This window comes from Vulpes vulpes, chromosome 1, assembly GCF_048418805.1.
Source record: "Vulpes vulpes isolate BD-2025 chromosome 1, VulVul3, whole genome shotgun sequence".
Classification (NCBI taxonomy): domain Eukaryota; kingdom Metazoa; phylum Chordata; class Mammalia; order Carnivora; family Canidae; genus Vulpes; species Vulpes vulpes.
The window spans coordinates 13,321,954-13,336,727 of NC_132780.1; the positions used below are offsets into that span (position 1 = coordinate 13,321,954).

At 52.8% G+C, this 14,774-nt stretch overlaps 1 protein-coding gene across 9 annotated transcripts in view; it reads left to right on the forward strand.

Moving 5' to 3' along the window:
• The window catches only part of HIF3A (hypoxia inducible factor 3 subunit alpha), a 29,091-nt gene that overhangs the window by 1,916 nt on the left and 12,401 nt on the right, over positions 1-14,774 (forward strand). For 3 of the 9 annotated variants that reach the window (XR_012000989.1, XM_026013801.2, XM_072755337.1), the window contains exons 2-10: positions 3,104-3,294; positions 4,486-4,631; positions 6,302-6,386; positions 6,678-6,790; positions 6,941-7,149; positions 9,116-9,222; positions 9,434-9,581; positions 12,964-13,082; positions 14,077-14,267. Coding sequence is in view for 7 of the 9 variants with exons in the window: in XM_026013801.2 (XP_025869586.1) it covers positions 3,104-3,294; positions 4,486-4,631; positions 6,302-6,386; positions 6,678-6,790; positions 6,941-7,149; positions 9,116-9,222; positions 9,434-9,581; positions 12,964-13,082; positions 14,077-14,267 (1,309 nt within the window). In the remaining 2 variants the exon portion in view is untranslated. Of the gene's footprint in view, positions 1-2,642; positions 3,295-4,485; positions 4,632-6,301; positions 6,387-6,677; positions 6,791-6,940; positions 7,150-9,115; positions 9,223-9,433; positions 9,582-12,963; positions 13,083-14,076; positions 14,268-14,774 lie in introns of those variants that run through there. The other 6 variants (XM_072755341.1, XM_072755342.1, XM_026013799.2 and 3 more) reach the window with 5 other exon arrangements.

The window sequence follows — 14,774 nt, forward strand, 5'->3', positions numbered from 1 at the left end:
TCAGAGGTGGGCTTCTCCCTCTCTTAGTTGGGGGATGGGGGGCACCACGCCCCAGCCCCCATTCCCAGGCCTCACCCTGGGGCCTCCAGACCCTGGTCCCGCCCCCTGTTCTCTGCTGGAACACAGAGGAAGGGTGGCAGGGTTCCAGCTGCACGTCCCAAGCTGGGCAGAGTGCCAGGGGGCTGGACCAGGGCTGGGCATGGGGCCAGCTGGGGAGACTGGCCAGCTGGGGAAATCCGGAGGCAGCAGAGGTGGGACAAGGGGAAGGCATGGAGGCCACTGGGCAAAGAGGGGCAGGGTGGAGACCCCTGGCGTGGACGTGCCACCCAGGCATGGCAGTTAAGAGCACTGACTGCAAAGTCAGGTTCAGATCCCAGCTCATCTGCTTCCTGGATGTGTGGCCTTGTGCCAGTGACTGCCTCTCTGAGCCCCGGTAACATATCCTAGAAGATGGGGGTCATACCTCTCCTTACCCAAGAGGAGGAGCAGTGAGGGAACTGATCTTTAGGGCAGGATACCCGACAGGTGTGCAATAAGCTTGGTAGCAGTGTTCTGGGCAGAAGTAGATACACAGTCAGTCGGACTGGGGTGTGGTTGGAACATGGGGTGGTTCTGGGGTAGAGGGCCCCACTTGGGTTACTTGGGCCAGTGATCCCATTGCTCTGAGCCTCAGGTTCAGACCCTGGGAAAGGGAGATCACTTTTCCTGCTGCGGAGTGCTATTGAGAGGATTGAAGGTGGTGGTGGTAGTGGTGGGGTTTCTAGCTCCTTGAGTGCTCAGTACAGCAAAGTGATCATTAATCTTACTGTCATGATGGTTTGGTCTACTTCCAAGGCGCTTGTGCAAAAGTCGTGTGTGTAATTGCACCCACACCACTCCACAGGGTCACCACCAAAGCCCACGGGGGTCTCCAGGGAGCAAAAGACTCCTGAGCCTTCCATTCCTGATGTGGACAAAGAAGGAATAATGAAAAGCTTAACCTTCTCGGTGGCACTAATCAACTGCCAGGCCCTGTTCTAAGTCCTTGACGTATATAAATTCATTTTAATCTTTAAAACAACCCTGTGGGGTTGTGGTGCTATGTTCAGGGAAGCCCTGTGATTTGTCCCAAAGTTACACAGCTAATAAGTAGTGGAGTGAGACTGGAACCCTGAACCAGAGGAACTAGTCCCTACTCTGTTGAACGAAAGGCTAGAGACCCAGGCATCTCTGAAGCCAGTAAGAGGCCCACACTTCCTGCCAGAAGAGTATCCAGAGATCAGGCTGGGAGCTGGAAGGAGGGTCCTGCTGCAGCCACCAGCTGGCTCTTTCTATGGAGGGAGAAGCCACGGAGAGGATTACAGAGCCCAGCTGCCCAGGGAGGTGGGGGGCCGGCCCCACCCCCATTCGCGATCTCACTCCCTCTTCCCTCTGTCTGGGCCCCCAGCTCAGTGAGGCCCGCCCACCCCCACCCTCTGGGCAGGAAGACAAACAGGGCTGGAACAGAACAGAACAGGACAGGACGGAATGTCCTCTGGGCAGAGCAGGACTGGGGGCCCCTGCCTCCCACCAGCCAGGGAGGAGGGGATGGGGGTGATCACTGGCTCCCTCCACTGTTCCACCCAGCCTGCCCCCTCCTGTGCCTCCCAGTGGTTGCACTGAGTTTTTTCCCCTCTGCAGCCTGACAGGACAGTCCCCTCCCCTTTCCGTCATGTCTGGGGGTGGGGCTGCAGGTCTGCTTGTGCGAGCGAGGTTGATACCATGCCCAGGAGTGGCCTCTGGTTTTTGGAAGGGCCAGCCTCCCTTCCTAGAGTTCTGCTTCTCCGGGGTGGGTCACAAGGAAGGAATCAGAAGAAGATGGAAGGCTTTGGAACCGCACTCCCTGAGTTCAGATCCCGGCTCTGCCAATTACTAGCTTTGTGACTTTTTGTGACCAGGGACTTTACTTTTCAGAGCCTCCGTGTCCCTTTTGTGAAATGGAAGTTTAAGGTGGGATTGAATGAGTACTTAGTGCCAGACACGCATGTGCTGCTCAGCAAATCATAACTGCTTGTTAATGGTTTTATCAATATTATTAATATGGAGAAGATAACACATACTATACTATATATAATGTACTCTAATTTTTCTTTTCTTTTTTTTTTTATCAAAAAACCATGTTGTTTGGACTTGGACATTTAAGACAGTGAGAAGCACTAGCCTGGAGATACACCCAGGACCACAGAACAGAGAAAACTGAAGAGTTCAGGCAGACAATTGTTCAAATCTGACTTCACTCCTTAGGGGGCAAGCACTGCAACCTCTCTGTGCCTTGGTTTCCTCATCTGTTCAATGAGGATAATGTTACTACCTTCTCTCTGGGATTGTCTGAGCTCTAAGGGGGTTAATGTAAGTTACCCACTTGGCACAGGGAACTGATGGCAAAAAGCTGGATAAGTGACAGATATTTCTGACAAAACCGTACCCATCCTTCTCCCAACCCCACACGTAGAAGTCAGGCATTTGAAGCAGATTCAAGGGCAGGGGTGAGTGGTTAGCTGTTGGCTCCACAGAACACTGGGGTTGGTTCGCTGTGTCACATTGGCAGGGCCCTTGTTGGTGGGTGGTTGGACTTTGAGATCTGTGTTCTAAGATTCTGAGGATTCAGCTCAGCTGAGGAGGGGAAAGGGCAGGAGAGAGGGGGTTCTGGGAGGCTGCAGAGCAGGGGGCCAGGAGGCTGCTGACATCTTCATGTTCCCTCCCTTTCCTGGCTTGGGGCCAGCTCGGCCAGCCCCCTCCCAGCAGGAGGCCTCCTGGTCCCCTGGCGTCCCAAGCCCGGGGAACAAACAGCAGATAAGTCAGGGAGGGGACAGTGGCCCCGGCACGCCTCAGAGAGCGAGGCGCTGGGGGCAGCCGGGCAGGCTCGGGGACAGATAAAATCCGTGGCTAGGAGCTGCCCCAGAATATAACCGTAGCAGGGCCCAGAGAGCTCCGGAAACTCGCCCGGGCCGCACAGCGAGACGTGCGCGGTGGCGGCCCTGCCGTCCGCGAGCCCGGGCCCCATGTGGCAGCGCCCCACGTGCAGGTCCCACGCAGCTCCTTCCGTCCCGCGGGCGCCGCCGGTGAACGCTGCCGACGCCCGCAGGTCGAGCACCGAGCTGCGCAAGGAGAAGTCCCGGGATGCGGCCCGCAGCCGGCGCAGCCAGGAGACCGAGGTGCTGTACCAGCTGGCGCACACGCTGCCCTTCGCGCGCGGGGTCAGCGCGCACCTGGACAAGGCCTCCATCATGCGCCTCACCATCAGCTACCTGCGCATGCACCGCCTCTGCGCCGCAGGTGAGCCCCGCCCCCCGGGAAGTCCCACCTTGGCAAGGCCCCGCCCCCTAACGCCTTCCCGGCGGAGCCCCTTCCCCTGGGGGCCCGCCTGCCCGACGAGGCCCCGCCCCCCGCCGGCTTTCGCGGTGAGGCCCCGCCCCCTGGGGAAGCCCCACCTCTTTCGAGTTAGACTTCTAAGGACTAGGAGGAGGCGGGCTAGCTCCCTTAGCGCTTCAACCCTCAGGGTTTGGTCCCCAGGGAGAGAGACCTTCTTGCAATAAATATCCCTGGGAGGCTTAGCTGCCCAACTTTTTTTTTTTTTTAATTCTATTTATTTATGAGAGACACACAGAGAGAGGCAGAGATATAGGCAGAGGGAGAAGCAGGGTCCTCGCCGGGAGCCCGATGCGGGACTCGATCCCAGGGCTCCGGAGCACGACCTGAGCCAAAGGCAGACGGTCAATCGCTGAGCCACCCGGGCGTCCCACTGCCCAACTTTTAATGACTACTTAAGAGAGTCCCCTCCCAAGCTCCCTGGGTCCATCGCCCCTCCCCTGAGTAGCCATCCTCTTGAATTCCCACACCGTTGGAGATCTATCCTGCAGGGGGGTTTTACACACACACACACACACTGTAGAATCTCCAGGACCCTGAAAAAGATTTTATTTATGAGGGATGTGGAGCCATCTTCTGGCAGGTTCTGCCCATGAGACTTCCCTGCCCCATAGAATTTTCCTTCTCTGGGAGGCTCTGCCCCTTTACTATTCTGTCATCTGCGAGTCCCTGCTTCCTTAGAATTTTGCCCATCTACAAGGTCCTGCCCCCAAAATTCTGAAATTCTGAACCCCTGGGAGGCTTGCCCCCTTAGAATTCTGACTCCTTCTAGCCCCTGGCCCCTTAAATTTTGACCCCTGGGAATCCCATCCTCTTAGAAGTCTGCCCTCCATCCAAGGAGGCCACCCCCTTTGAATTCTATTCTCCTGGGAGACCCCCACCTCTTTAGACTTCTGTGCCCCGGAGAAGCCCTGTCCCCTTACGATTATAATCCATGGTGGCCCTGCCTTCCTTGGAATTCCCAAGCCACTGGCATATGTTCTTGCACACCTGGGGGCATCTATAAGTTCTACTAAGTGAGGGAAGGCAGAGGGAGGCTAGCCAGGGTGGATCCATGGCTGACTAGAGACACCCCATCCACCCTGGCCTGGACACCAGGGGAGTGGAACCAGGTGGGAGCAGGGGGCGAAGCTCTGGATGCCTGCTACCTGAAGGCCCTGGAGGGCTTCGTCATGGTGCTCACTGCCGAGGGAGACATGGCTTACCTGTCGGAGAATGTCAGCAAACACCTGGGCCTCAGTCAGGTGAGAGGAGCTGCCAGCTTTGTGCCTGGCCCTGTGCAGGGGATGCTGGGTTACAGAGGCGACAGAGACTGCCTGAGCCCTGTCTTTACAGGGCTCACAGCACAGAGGGGAGACAGATGTGTCATCACACAGGAAGATTCAGAACGGCCAGGGCTGGGAGGGGGCAGCCTAGGGGGCCCCTTGGGGAAAGAGGGTTACCTGAGCCAGCCTCAGTGGGGAACCAAGGGCTTCCTGGGAAAGAAGACATCTGAGCTGAAACCTGAAGGCCTTTAGCCAGTCAGAAGGTATGGGGAATGGATGGGAACAGCAAAGACTGGCAGTGTTCATGGTGGAGGGAACAGAATATGCAAAGACCCAGAGGTAAGATAAAATAGAGAATTTGAGGTAAAGAAAAAGGTGTGTCCTGGCTATGTGCTAAGTGCAGTGGGAAAGGAGAGAGAAAAAAGTTTAGAGAAGTCAACAGAGCTAGATGCCTTAGGGCCAAATCAGGTTTATTGCCAGGGCACTGGGGAGCCATGGAAGGATATTCAGCAGGGGAGAGACTGCGAGAGAGGTAGAATCGGATTTAGGATTTGGAGAGCTCCCTTGTGGTGCACACAGAGGTAGAGTTGGAGGGAAGAGACTAGAGGCTTGAGGGTCCGTTCACAGGGAGGGGTGTGGGGCCCTGGGTGGGAGAAGAAGAATCCCCAGAGGCCTGGGGATGGGAAGGCAGGAGACACAGGTGGAGAGCTGAGCTCAGCTAACCCATACGGCATGCCCCACAGGAGAGTTATCCTTCTTTTTCCTATGTCACACAAATGGGCTCCATAGTTGGCATCTGTTCCTTTCTCCTGCCTTCTTATCCCATTCCTGGCACCAATTCCTCCATTAGCTTGAGCTCTGGGGTTCAGAGAGGTGAATGTCCCAAGGCCCCAAAGCTAGGAAGTGGCAGAGCCAGGATTTGAATCCAGCTACAGGAGGTGCTGTCAGAGGAGAGCGAGCCTTCTTCCCCTAGTCAGCACCGCCACTGGACTGTGAGCTGTGTGGGCCCCCTTCCGTGTGAATCCCCTCCTGCCAGCACCAGGCTCATTTTCTAAATTGAAACAATAGGTTGAATCTTTGGCTTGCCCAAACGGGTGGGATTTGAATGGGGTCTCACCTCAGGGCCTTTGCACTTGCTGTTCCCTCTTTCCAGAACACTGCAGAGAGCCACATGACCACCTCACTGGCTTGGTTCAGCAGTTCGTGTAAATATCACCTCAAGACACGGACTCTGACCATGGCCTCTAAGATAGCATCCCCTCATTTCATGGCCTTACACTAGTTTTCTTCATTTCCTTACCATATTGTTTTATATCTGTGTTGTTTTGTTTTATTTGTTTCCTTATGGACCATCTGCCCCGCTAGCCAATAAGCTCTGAGAAGCAGGGATTTTGCCTGTGTGGCACAGCTTTGCCTACCATCTAGAAGAGGGCCTGGCTATAGCAGGTGCCGAAGAGATGGTTGCTCAGTGAGTGTGTGAGTGAATGAATGAAGACAAGTGAATGAATGAATGAACTAGTGAAGTAATCCAGGCTCATGAATTTGGGCAGGGATGGTGAAGATGGGTAGGAGGGGGCGGGTCAGAGGCCCTGGTAAAAGTGCTCTTCCTCCTAGACACCCCCTATATCCTACCCCCCCCTCCCCGGCAGCTTGAGCTCATCGGACACAGTATCTTTGATTTCATCCATCCCTGCGACCAAGAGGAGCTCCAGGATGCGCTGACTCCGCGGCAGAGTGAGTTCCTCCGAGGCCTCTGACCCTGGTCATAGGTGCCAAGGCTCCACCTGTCCCTCAGCACATCCCCTCCTCCTCTGGAAGCCTGGACTGAGGGAGATGGGAAGAGGGGGACATAGCCCTGCCCTGGGGTATCTGAGGGAGGATTCCCTACTCCTGGGGGCCCTTGCTGGAGGCTGCGACCTTTGAGGCCGGGGAGATTTTAGTAAGCAGGATTTTGGAGGGAATTGGGCCCTGTCCAGAGCCACCTGGTGACCTGCTCATCCCCATCCCTGTGGCCCCCCACCCCAGGCCTATCCAAAAAGAAGCCGGAGGTCCCCACCGAGCGCTGCTTCTCCCTGCGCATGAAGAGTACTCTCACCAACCGTGGGCGCACCCTCAACCTCAAGGCAGCCACCTGGAAGGTGTGCAGGGCCTGGCCTGGGGTGGGTCAGGGGTTTCTCCTTCTCAGCTTCTGGGGGGAAGGCAGGGGAGGTCCCAAAGAGACATACCTCCCAGCCCCGTTGGGAGCCCTGGGCCCACGTGAATTACCGCCTTGTCCCCGCCCAAACTAGGTGCTGCACTGCTCTGGACACATGAGGGTCTACAAGCCCCCTGCACAGGCTTCCCCAGCGGGGAGCCCCAACTTGGAGCCTCCTTTGCAATGCCTGGTGCTCATCTGTGAAGCCATCCCCCACCCGGGCAGCTTGGAGCCCCCACTAGGCCGGGGGGCCTTCCTCAGCCGCCACAGCCTGGATATGAAGTTCACCTACTGTGATGAGAGGTGGGCAGGAGTCCCAAGGCCCATCCACCCCCACTCCTCCCCACGCCCCCCCCCCCAACCTCCACTGGCCCAGCTCCTCCTCTTCCTTTCTGCCCCAGTCACTCTCTGGTCCTTTTCCTGCCTCCCCACCCCCTCCCCTGGTTCTCCATCTGATCCACTTCTGTCTCTCTCTAATGCTATCTCTCTCTGTCTCTGTGTGGCTGTCTGTCCTTGAATTCTCTGTGGGTCTTTTTACCTTGTGTTCTCTCCCTGTGCTCTTTGAGTCTTCCTTACTCTCTCTCTCTCTGTCCCTCTGTCGCCTTCCCTAAATGAATCCATGCATTTGAAGCAGTTAGCGCAGTGCCCAACACGGAAGGCAGCACTCAGCACACTGCCCTAACCCACCCCCCCAGCCTTTCCTTCCTCTCCTTTTCTTCCCTCTTCCCCTCTCTCCCATCGGCTCTTCCTGTTCCTGCATCTTCCTTCCTTCCCTCCGTCCTGGAGGTCCTGGAGTCGCTTGAGAATGGCAAGTCTGGGCTCCGTTGTCGGGCTCGGGTTTAAAGCCTGGCTGTGTACCCTTCGCTACACGCCGGCACCTCTCTGTGCTGTGCTCTCCCAGTCCCTCCAGTGGAGTGAGAGACCAGAACCTCCTTAGAGCAGCTGTTCTGAGCACTCAGTGGGTTGCCCAGTGCAGAGCGCTATAGATGTGTGTGTGTGTGTGTGTGTGTGTGTGTGTGTGTGTGTGTGTGTTGTAAGATTTTATTTATTCATGAGAGACAGAGAGAGAGAGGCTGAGACACAGGCAGAGGGAGAAGCAGGCTCCATGCAGCGAGTCTGATGCAGGACTTGATCTCAGGACCCCGGGATCACGACCTGAGGCAAAGGCAGATGTTCAACCACTGAGCCACTCAGGCACCCCTAAAAGTGTGTTTTTTTTTAAAAATCTTTTTTTCATTAAGTGGGGCTTTAACTTGTGACCCTGAGATCAAGAGTCTCCATGAAGCATGCTCCACCAACTAAGCCAGCCAAGAGAATATGAGAGAATATTTTTAATCATTATCATCATTATTACTCTCTATTTTATTCATTTTTTCCAATCTTTCATTTTGTGGTTTTCTTTCGTCCTTTCTCTTCCCCGCTTCTTTTCTCTCTTCCCTTCTTTACTCTTCCCATCCCCACCACCCCCATTCCTCTCCTGCCATGCGGCTGTAGCAATCACCATAAGCCAAGTGGCTCAAAACATCACAGACTTCTGGAGGTCAGAAGCCTGAAATGAGTTAGATTTTTTTTTTTTTTTTAAGATTTTACTTATTTATTTGAGAGAGAGCCAGAGAGCACAAGCAGGGGGAGCAGTGAAGGCAGAGGGGGAAGCAGGCTTCCTGCTGAGAGGGAGCCTGATGTGGGGCTTGATCTCAGGACCCTGGGATCATGATCTGAACTGAAGGCAGATGCTTAGTGGACTGAGCCATCCAGGTGCGGCGCCCCTGAAATGAGTTTATGGAGCTAAAGCCAAGAGCCTCATTCCTTCTGAAGGTTCCTTGCCTTAAAATCTTCTAGAATTTTCCTACATTCCTTGGTTTGGAACCCCTTTCTCTATCTTCAAAACACAAGGCCCTGCCCTCCGCCTCCATCAGCACCTGTCCTGTTCTCTGTATCCCTCTTGTGAGGGCCCCTGTCGCCACACTGGGCCCACCTGGCTCATCTAGATGAAGCTCCGCATCTCAAGATCTTTCACTTAATCAGCCACCCATGGTCTCATTTGCCCTGGGAGGTTGCAGTAGTCACAGGTCCCCAGGATGAGGAGGCAGACCTCTCTGGGGACCATTAATTCAGCCTATCATAATTACCCTTTTCTATTTCTTACTCTCCCTTTCTCTCTGTTACAACCCCGTCTGTCTCTGTCCTGGCAGCTTCATCCCCATGTTCCCTAGCCCCACCCTCCACCTCAGCCAGTTGAACTGACCAGGCCCCACTGCACCCACCCCAGGATCGCAGAGGTCGCTGGCTACAGCCCTGATGACCTGATTGGCTGCTCTGCCTATGAGTACATTCACGCTCTGGACTCGGACGCCGTTGGCCAGAGCATCCACACCCGTACGTGAGACTTCCTGGCACTCTGAAACCAGCCCCCCAGCTCCCCATGCTCCAGAGAGCCTTCCCCCCAAACCCGATCCCGGCTCCCTGCTCCCCACACCCCAAGGAACCTTCTCTTTCCTGGTCCCCATACCCAAGTCCCTGCCCCCAGCACCTTCTTGCCCCATTTGTCCCTTCTGGGGCCCTGACCCCTCCCCGTCCCCTTCCCCAGTGCTGAGCAAGGGCCAGGCAGTAACGGGGCAGTATCGCTTCCTGGCCCGGAGTGGTGGCTATCTGTGGACCCAGACTCAGGCCACAGTGGTGTCAGGGGGCCGGGGTCCCCATTCTGAGAGTATCGTCTGCGTCCACTTCTTGATCAGGTAAGTGTGAGGGGGTGTGTGTGGGTCTGATCTGTGTGTGTGTGCATACAGCGTGCGTGTGTTGTGCATCCAACTCTGAGAGGGAGTGTTCACATGTGCACGTATGCAGAGCATGTGTGACTAAATGCACACAGATGTGTCTGCATGTACACACACATGCATGGGTGTGCGCACACCCATGCACATGTGTGCACTGTTCACTGAAATGGAAAAGGACTCTATATTCAATTTAAAGTGAGAAATACAGCAGAAAAAAGAAGAAATACAGCAGAATCGTGGGGGCTTTTTAAAAAACTAAAGTGTAATTTACATATAATGAATTCACTTTTTGGTATACAGCTCTCTGAGTTTTGACAAAGATGTGGGATTGTGAATTGCTTCTACAATCAAGGTATAGAGAATCACCCAAAACATTCTGTCATAGTGAATCCCACCCCACCCCCCAGCCCCTGGCCACCAAGAGCTGTTCTCTGACCCTAGGCTTTTGCCTTTTCCAGAATGTCAGGTTCATGGAATCCTACAGTATGGAGCATTTTGAGTCTGGCATCTTTCACTTAGCATAATATATTTAAAACATATCTCTGTTGTGTGTATGAGACGCTCCTTTTTAATGCTGAGTGGTGTTCTATGGTATGAATATGAACAGACCAGAGTTTGTTTACCATTCACCAGTTGGAGGACATTTGGGCTGGTTCCTATTTCGGGTGATTACGAAAAAAGCTACTGTAAACATTCTCATAGAAGATTTTGTGAGATCATGTTTTCATTTCCCTTGGGTAAACACCTAGGCATGGAGTGGATGGGTCATATGGTCAGTGTATATTTAACTTCACAAGAAACCACCAGGTCATTTTACAAAAAGGCGGCACCATTTTGCATTCCCACCAGCCCTGCAAGGGTTCCCGTTCCTCTGCATGGCTGCCAGCATTTTGTATTGTCTGTTTTTGTCTTCTTTTAATTTTAACCATTCTAATGGATGTGCACTGGTAAATCACAGGCTCTCCTCCACTGCATTAAGCATATTAGAAGTTTTCACCATGACAACATTGTGGCGAGGGCAGCAAATTACCACAGAAGACAAAATTACAGCTTTTCTTTGCAAATTAACTTCCAGGACATGGTATCAATTTCTAAAGCCTTAGGAGTTTTCTTATGTCTTTTTGATCAAGGACAGATTCTTTCTTTGTTTAAGATTTTACTTATTTATTCATAAGAGACACACAGAGAGAGGCTGAGGCACAGGCAGAGGGAGAAGCAGGCTTCTTGCGGGAAGCCCAATGGAGTACTCAATTCCAGGGCCCCAGGATCATGACCTGGGCTGAAGGCAGACGCTCAACCACTGAGCCACCCAGGCACCCCTGATCGAGGACAGATTCTATTAGAAAACAGAAATGGGTAGAGGTGTCTGCGTGGCTCAGTTGGTTAAGCATCCAGCTCTTCATCGCAGCTCAGCTCTCCATTTTGCGGTCCTGAGTTCAAGCCCTGCATTGGGCTCCATGTTGGGCATGGAATTTACTTAAAAAAAAAAAAAAAAAAGCAAGTAACAGGAATATCCATATGAGTCTTTGTATTGTACAAGAAAACAAGACTGATCATCTAGGGGTTCTCATCTTAACACCTTTCCGAATCAGAGTCTTTGAGTAGCTTGTAGAGGTGGCAAGAGGCCTCCCATTGCCATTGTCACTACAAATGAGAGGGGGCCTATCCCCCCCCCCCCCTTCTGGAAATGCCTTTCATTCATTGTGAGGATTTGTTTTTCTATGGCCGGGCCATGTGATTTCAGTCTTCTTTACTCAAAGCAAAGAGCAGGCCTGGCAGAAATGGATGAGGAAAGAATAGGAGTTTACTTAATGATAGTGAAATAAGGAGCATATGGTGTTAATTGCCCTTGTTCTGTGTACTTGTTGTGTGGTGTGCAGTTGCATGGCTATCTGTGTGTCAGGTGGTAATACTCTATATATAAGAACCCCTCCTCTTCCACACCTGAGCCTCTGTCCATTGCAGTGAGCAATTGCTTTATAAGGAAAAAAACTCATTTACACGGGCATTGCTGAATCTTCAGCACCCAGAACAGCGCCTGGCACCTAGTAGTTGTTCAATAAACAAAAATCGCAAATACTTACATAGAGCTCACCATGTGTCAGGCATAGTTCTATGCATTTGATGTGCATTTGCCCACTTAGGCCTCATAACAACTTGGGGAGGAGGTATTATTATATTGCCTCTTTACAGGGAAGGAAAATGAGGCACAGAGAGGTTCAGCCGCATGCTCAAGGTCACACAGCTCAAAAGTGGCATGGTAGGGATTTGAACCCAGGCCACTGCCTGCAGAGCCATTGCTCTTAGCCATCAGGCAGTACTAGTTGTCTAGGAAATGTTTATGGAATGAACGAATGAGTGAACTTCATGTGCTGAATATGCACATGTGTGAGCGTGGAGAGCATGGATTATGCATCCATATCTGTCTGTGTATACACTTGGGGGTATATGAGCATTGCTGTTCTCCTGTGTACCATGCGTGTGTACATGTGTGACATGTGCGTGCTTGTGTTTTTCAAAGGGGATGGGGTGGCTTTGGTCCAGCCTAAACTGGGATGTGTCCAGCCCAGAAGGGATTTGGTGAGGGTGGGGAAGGGGTTGTAGCTTCTCAAAGAGCGGGTGGGAGGACCACCCACAGGCCCTCCCGCATATTGTTATGCAAATGAGATGCAAACAAGGGTCTGGTCTTCAGCCCCCAGACCAATTCTCCAAAAGCCAGTTCCCTTAGCGAACATTTGGGTTGTCTGAGCAGCTAGAGACTGGGGGGAAGGGAGGCGCGGGGGACATAAGAAGGATATATTTATAAATCCATTCCCTTGAATATGAAAAATGTCTATGAATAGAAACTTCATAAATAAAATCTTATTCATTAAAATATATCCCTCTGAATTCTTCATATTTGGTAATGTAAGAATGTTAAATATATATACTTAATCAGTCATTTCTAAGAATATGTTTATAAGCAAATATAAAGAGAATATTTTGTTCTTATGCCTTTTTATTCTCCCCTTCTCTGTCCCTTGTCACCCCCGCCCCCACCCGTCTCCCCTCTCTACCCAGGCTGTGCTAAATGCCAACTCTTTTTTTTTCTGTCTCCTTCCACAGAGAGAGCTTGGGAAGACACACATAATTTTATTTTAAAAGCTATTATCATAAAAAGCATTCAACAAAAATTAAATCCTTAAAGGCAACAAGTAAATGTGGCACATTATTTTCTGCACAATGCCCTTCTGCCCCTGAACGAGATCGCCTCCTATGACAGGACGTCATCTGAAGGGGCTGCCTGGGCTGGGGGCCGAGGATGCTCCCTGACTTCCACTCCCCTTTTTGCCCTGTACCCCAGCCGGGTGGAAGAGACCGGAGTGGTGCTGTCCCTGGAGCAAACGGAGCGACACTCTCGCAGACACTCTCAGCGGGGCACCCCCTCTCAGAAGGACACCCCTAATCCCGGGGACAGCCTTGGTATGGGGCAGGGCCGGGACCGGGAGGGGTTGTGGCTCCAGAAAAGCCCAGATGCCTTAATAAAGGGCTCACCAGGCCCTGTGTGACCGGACTCCTGTCTCCTTCCTCTTCTCACTCTCTGAGCGGCACCAGATTCCTTAGTTAGCCCTCTTGGAACATGCTAGACTCTTATGCCTCAGGACCTATGCACTGGCAGTTTCCTCTGCCCAGAATGCTCTTCTCTCTGCTATCCTTCCTCTTCTCCTGTGTCCTTGGGATGATTCTTTCAGTCTTGTGGCTCCTCTGCTCTGAATCCTGCTATGGCTCCCCATGGCCCCCACACTTCAGCTGGTTGGTTCCCTGCTCCCACCTCGCTGCTCCTTGGCATCCAGGAATCTTGACCCTCCCAAGTCTGGCTCCTTTCTCGGTGACTCCCCAATCCTGGACCAGCTTCTCTTCCTGTTGGTTCTTCAAGGCCAATCACCTTCTCCAAGCTGTCACTGGCAGCCAGTGCTCCTGGGTGTGGTATGGGGTCACTGATATCCTTTCCTTTTCTGGCTCAGAACTCCCCTCCAGGGACCTTAGAACCTCCTTGAGGGCCCTGGGCCAGTCTTTTCTCCTAACATGCAAGCCCCCCAGAGCTGAGTGGCTGATGGCTGTTCTGTGTCACTGGAAAATAGGGTCAGTCACGGGCCTCGGCCCAGCCGTGCTGATTTTAAATAGTAAAACATTTCCCCATCATTGAGCAGTTGCTACTATCCTGAGCCTACTGTGTGCCCCCCACCCTGCACTGGCCCCCCCGAGGACCCTCCGGTCTCACCACAATCTGGCAACGGAAGGGATTAGACCTGGTCCAGCAAGCGTTCTGCAGAATTTAGCTCCGCAGCACGTGAATGGCATCTCCTCTGATACTTTGTTGAAAATGTCAATGAGGCTCCCTGGGGTTGGTGTGGAGGGCTCTGCCCCTCAGCCCTGGATGATCATCCTGTGTCCTCCCCATCTCTGCATCTCGTAGATGCCTCTGGTCCCCGGATCCTGGCCTTCCTGCACCCCCCTGCCCTGAGCGAAGCCACCCTGGCCGCTGATCCCCGCCGCTTCTGTAGCCCTGACCTTCGTCGCCTCCTGGCACCAATCCTGGATGGGACTTCAGTAGCCGCCACCCCTAGTGCACCCCTAGCCACACGGCGCCCCCAAAGTCCTCTTCCGGTAAGCAGTTCCTCCTGAGTAAACCCTCAGGATCCATGCTGCTTTGGCTTCTGGCTTTTGAATCTTGCTATTCTCTGGGCCTCAGTTCTCCATCTGTGCGATGGGAAGGCTGGGGTGAGATGGGGTTTGGGGTTCCCTTAAGACCTACATCTCAGATTCTTCAACTTTTATCTGGACCAAAACCTGGGATATTTGGGACTGGCATGGGTGACCCCCTCCTTGCTTTGTGACCAATCATCCAGGCTCTCAGTCAAGAATGTCTAATGTCTTAAATTACACAAACCAGGATTCAAGTCCTGAATCTGCCACTTACCAGCTATGTTGTCCTGGGCAAGTGGGCTCTCCATGTCTTTATATATATAAAATTAGGATCACAGCAAGTAGCTATCTCACTGATTGTTTTGAGGGTTCACTGAGATCATTCATGGGAAGTGCTTAGTAGACACCTGATACCTAGTAGGTGCTCAGTATACCAGAGCAGTTACATTTTTTACGTGAGTTCACATA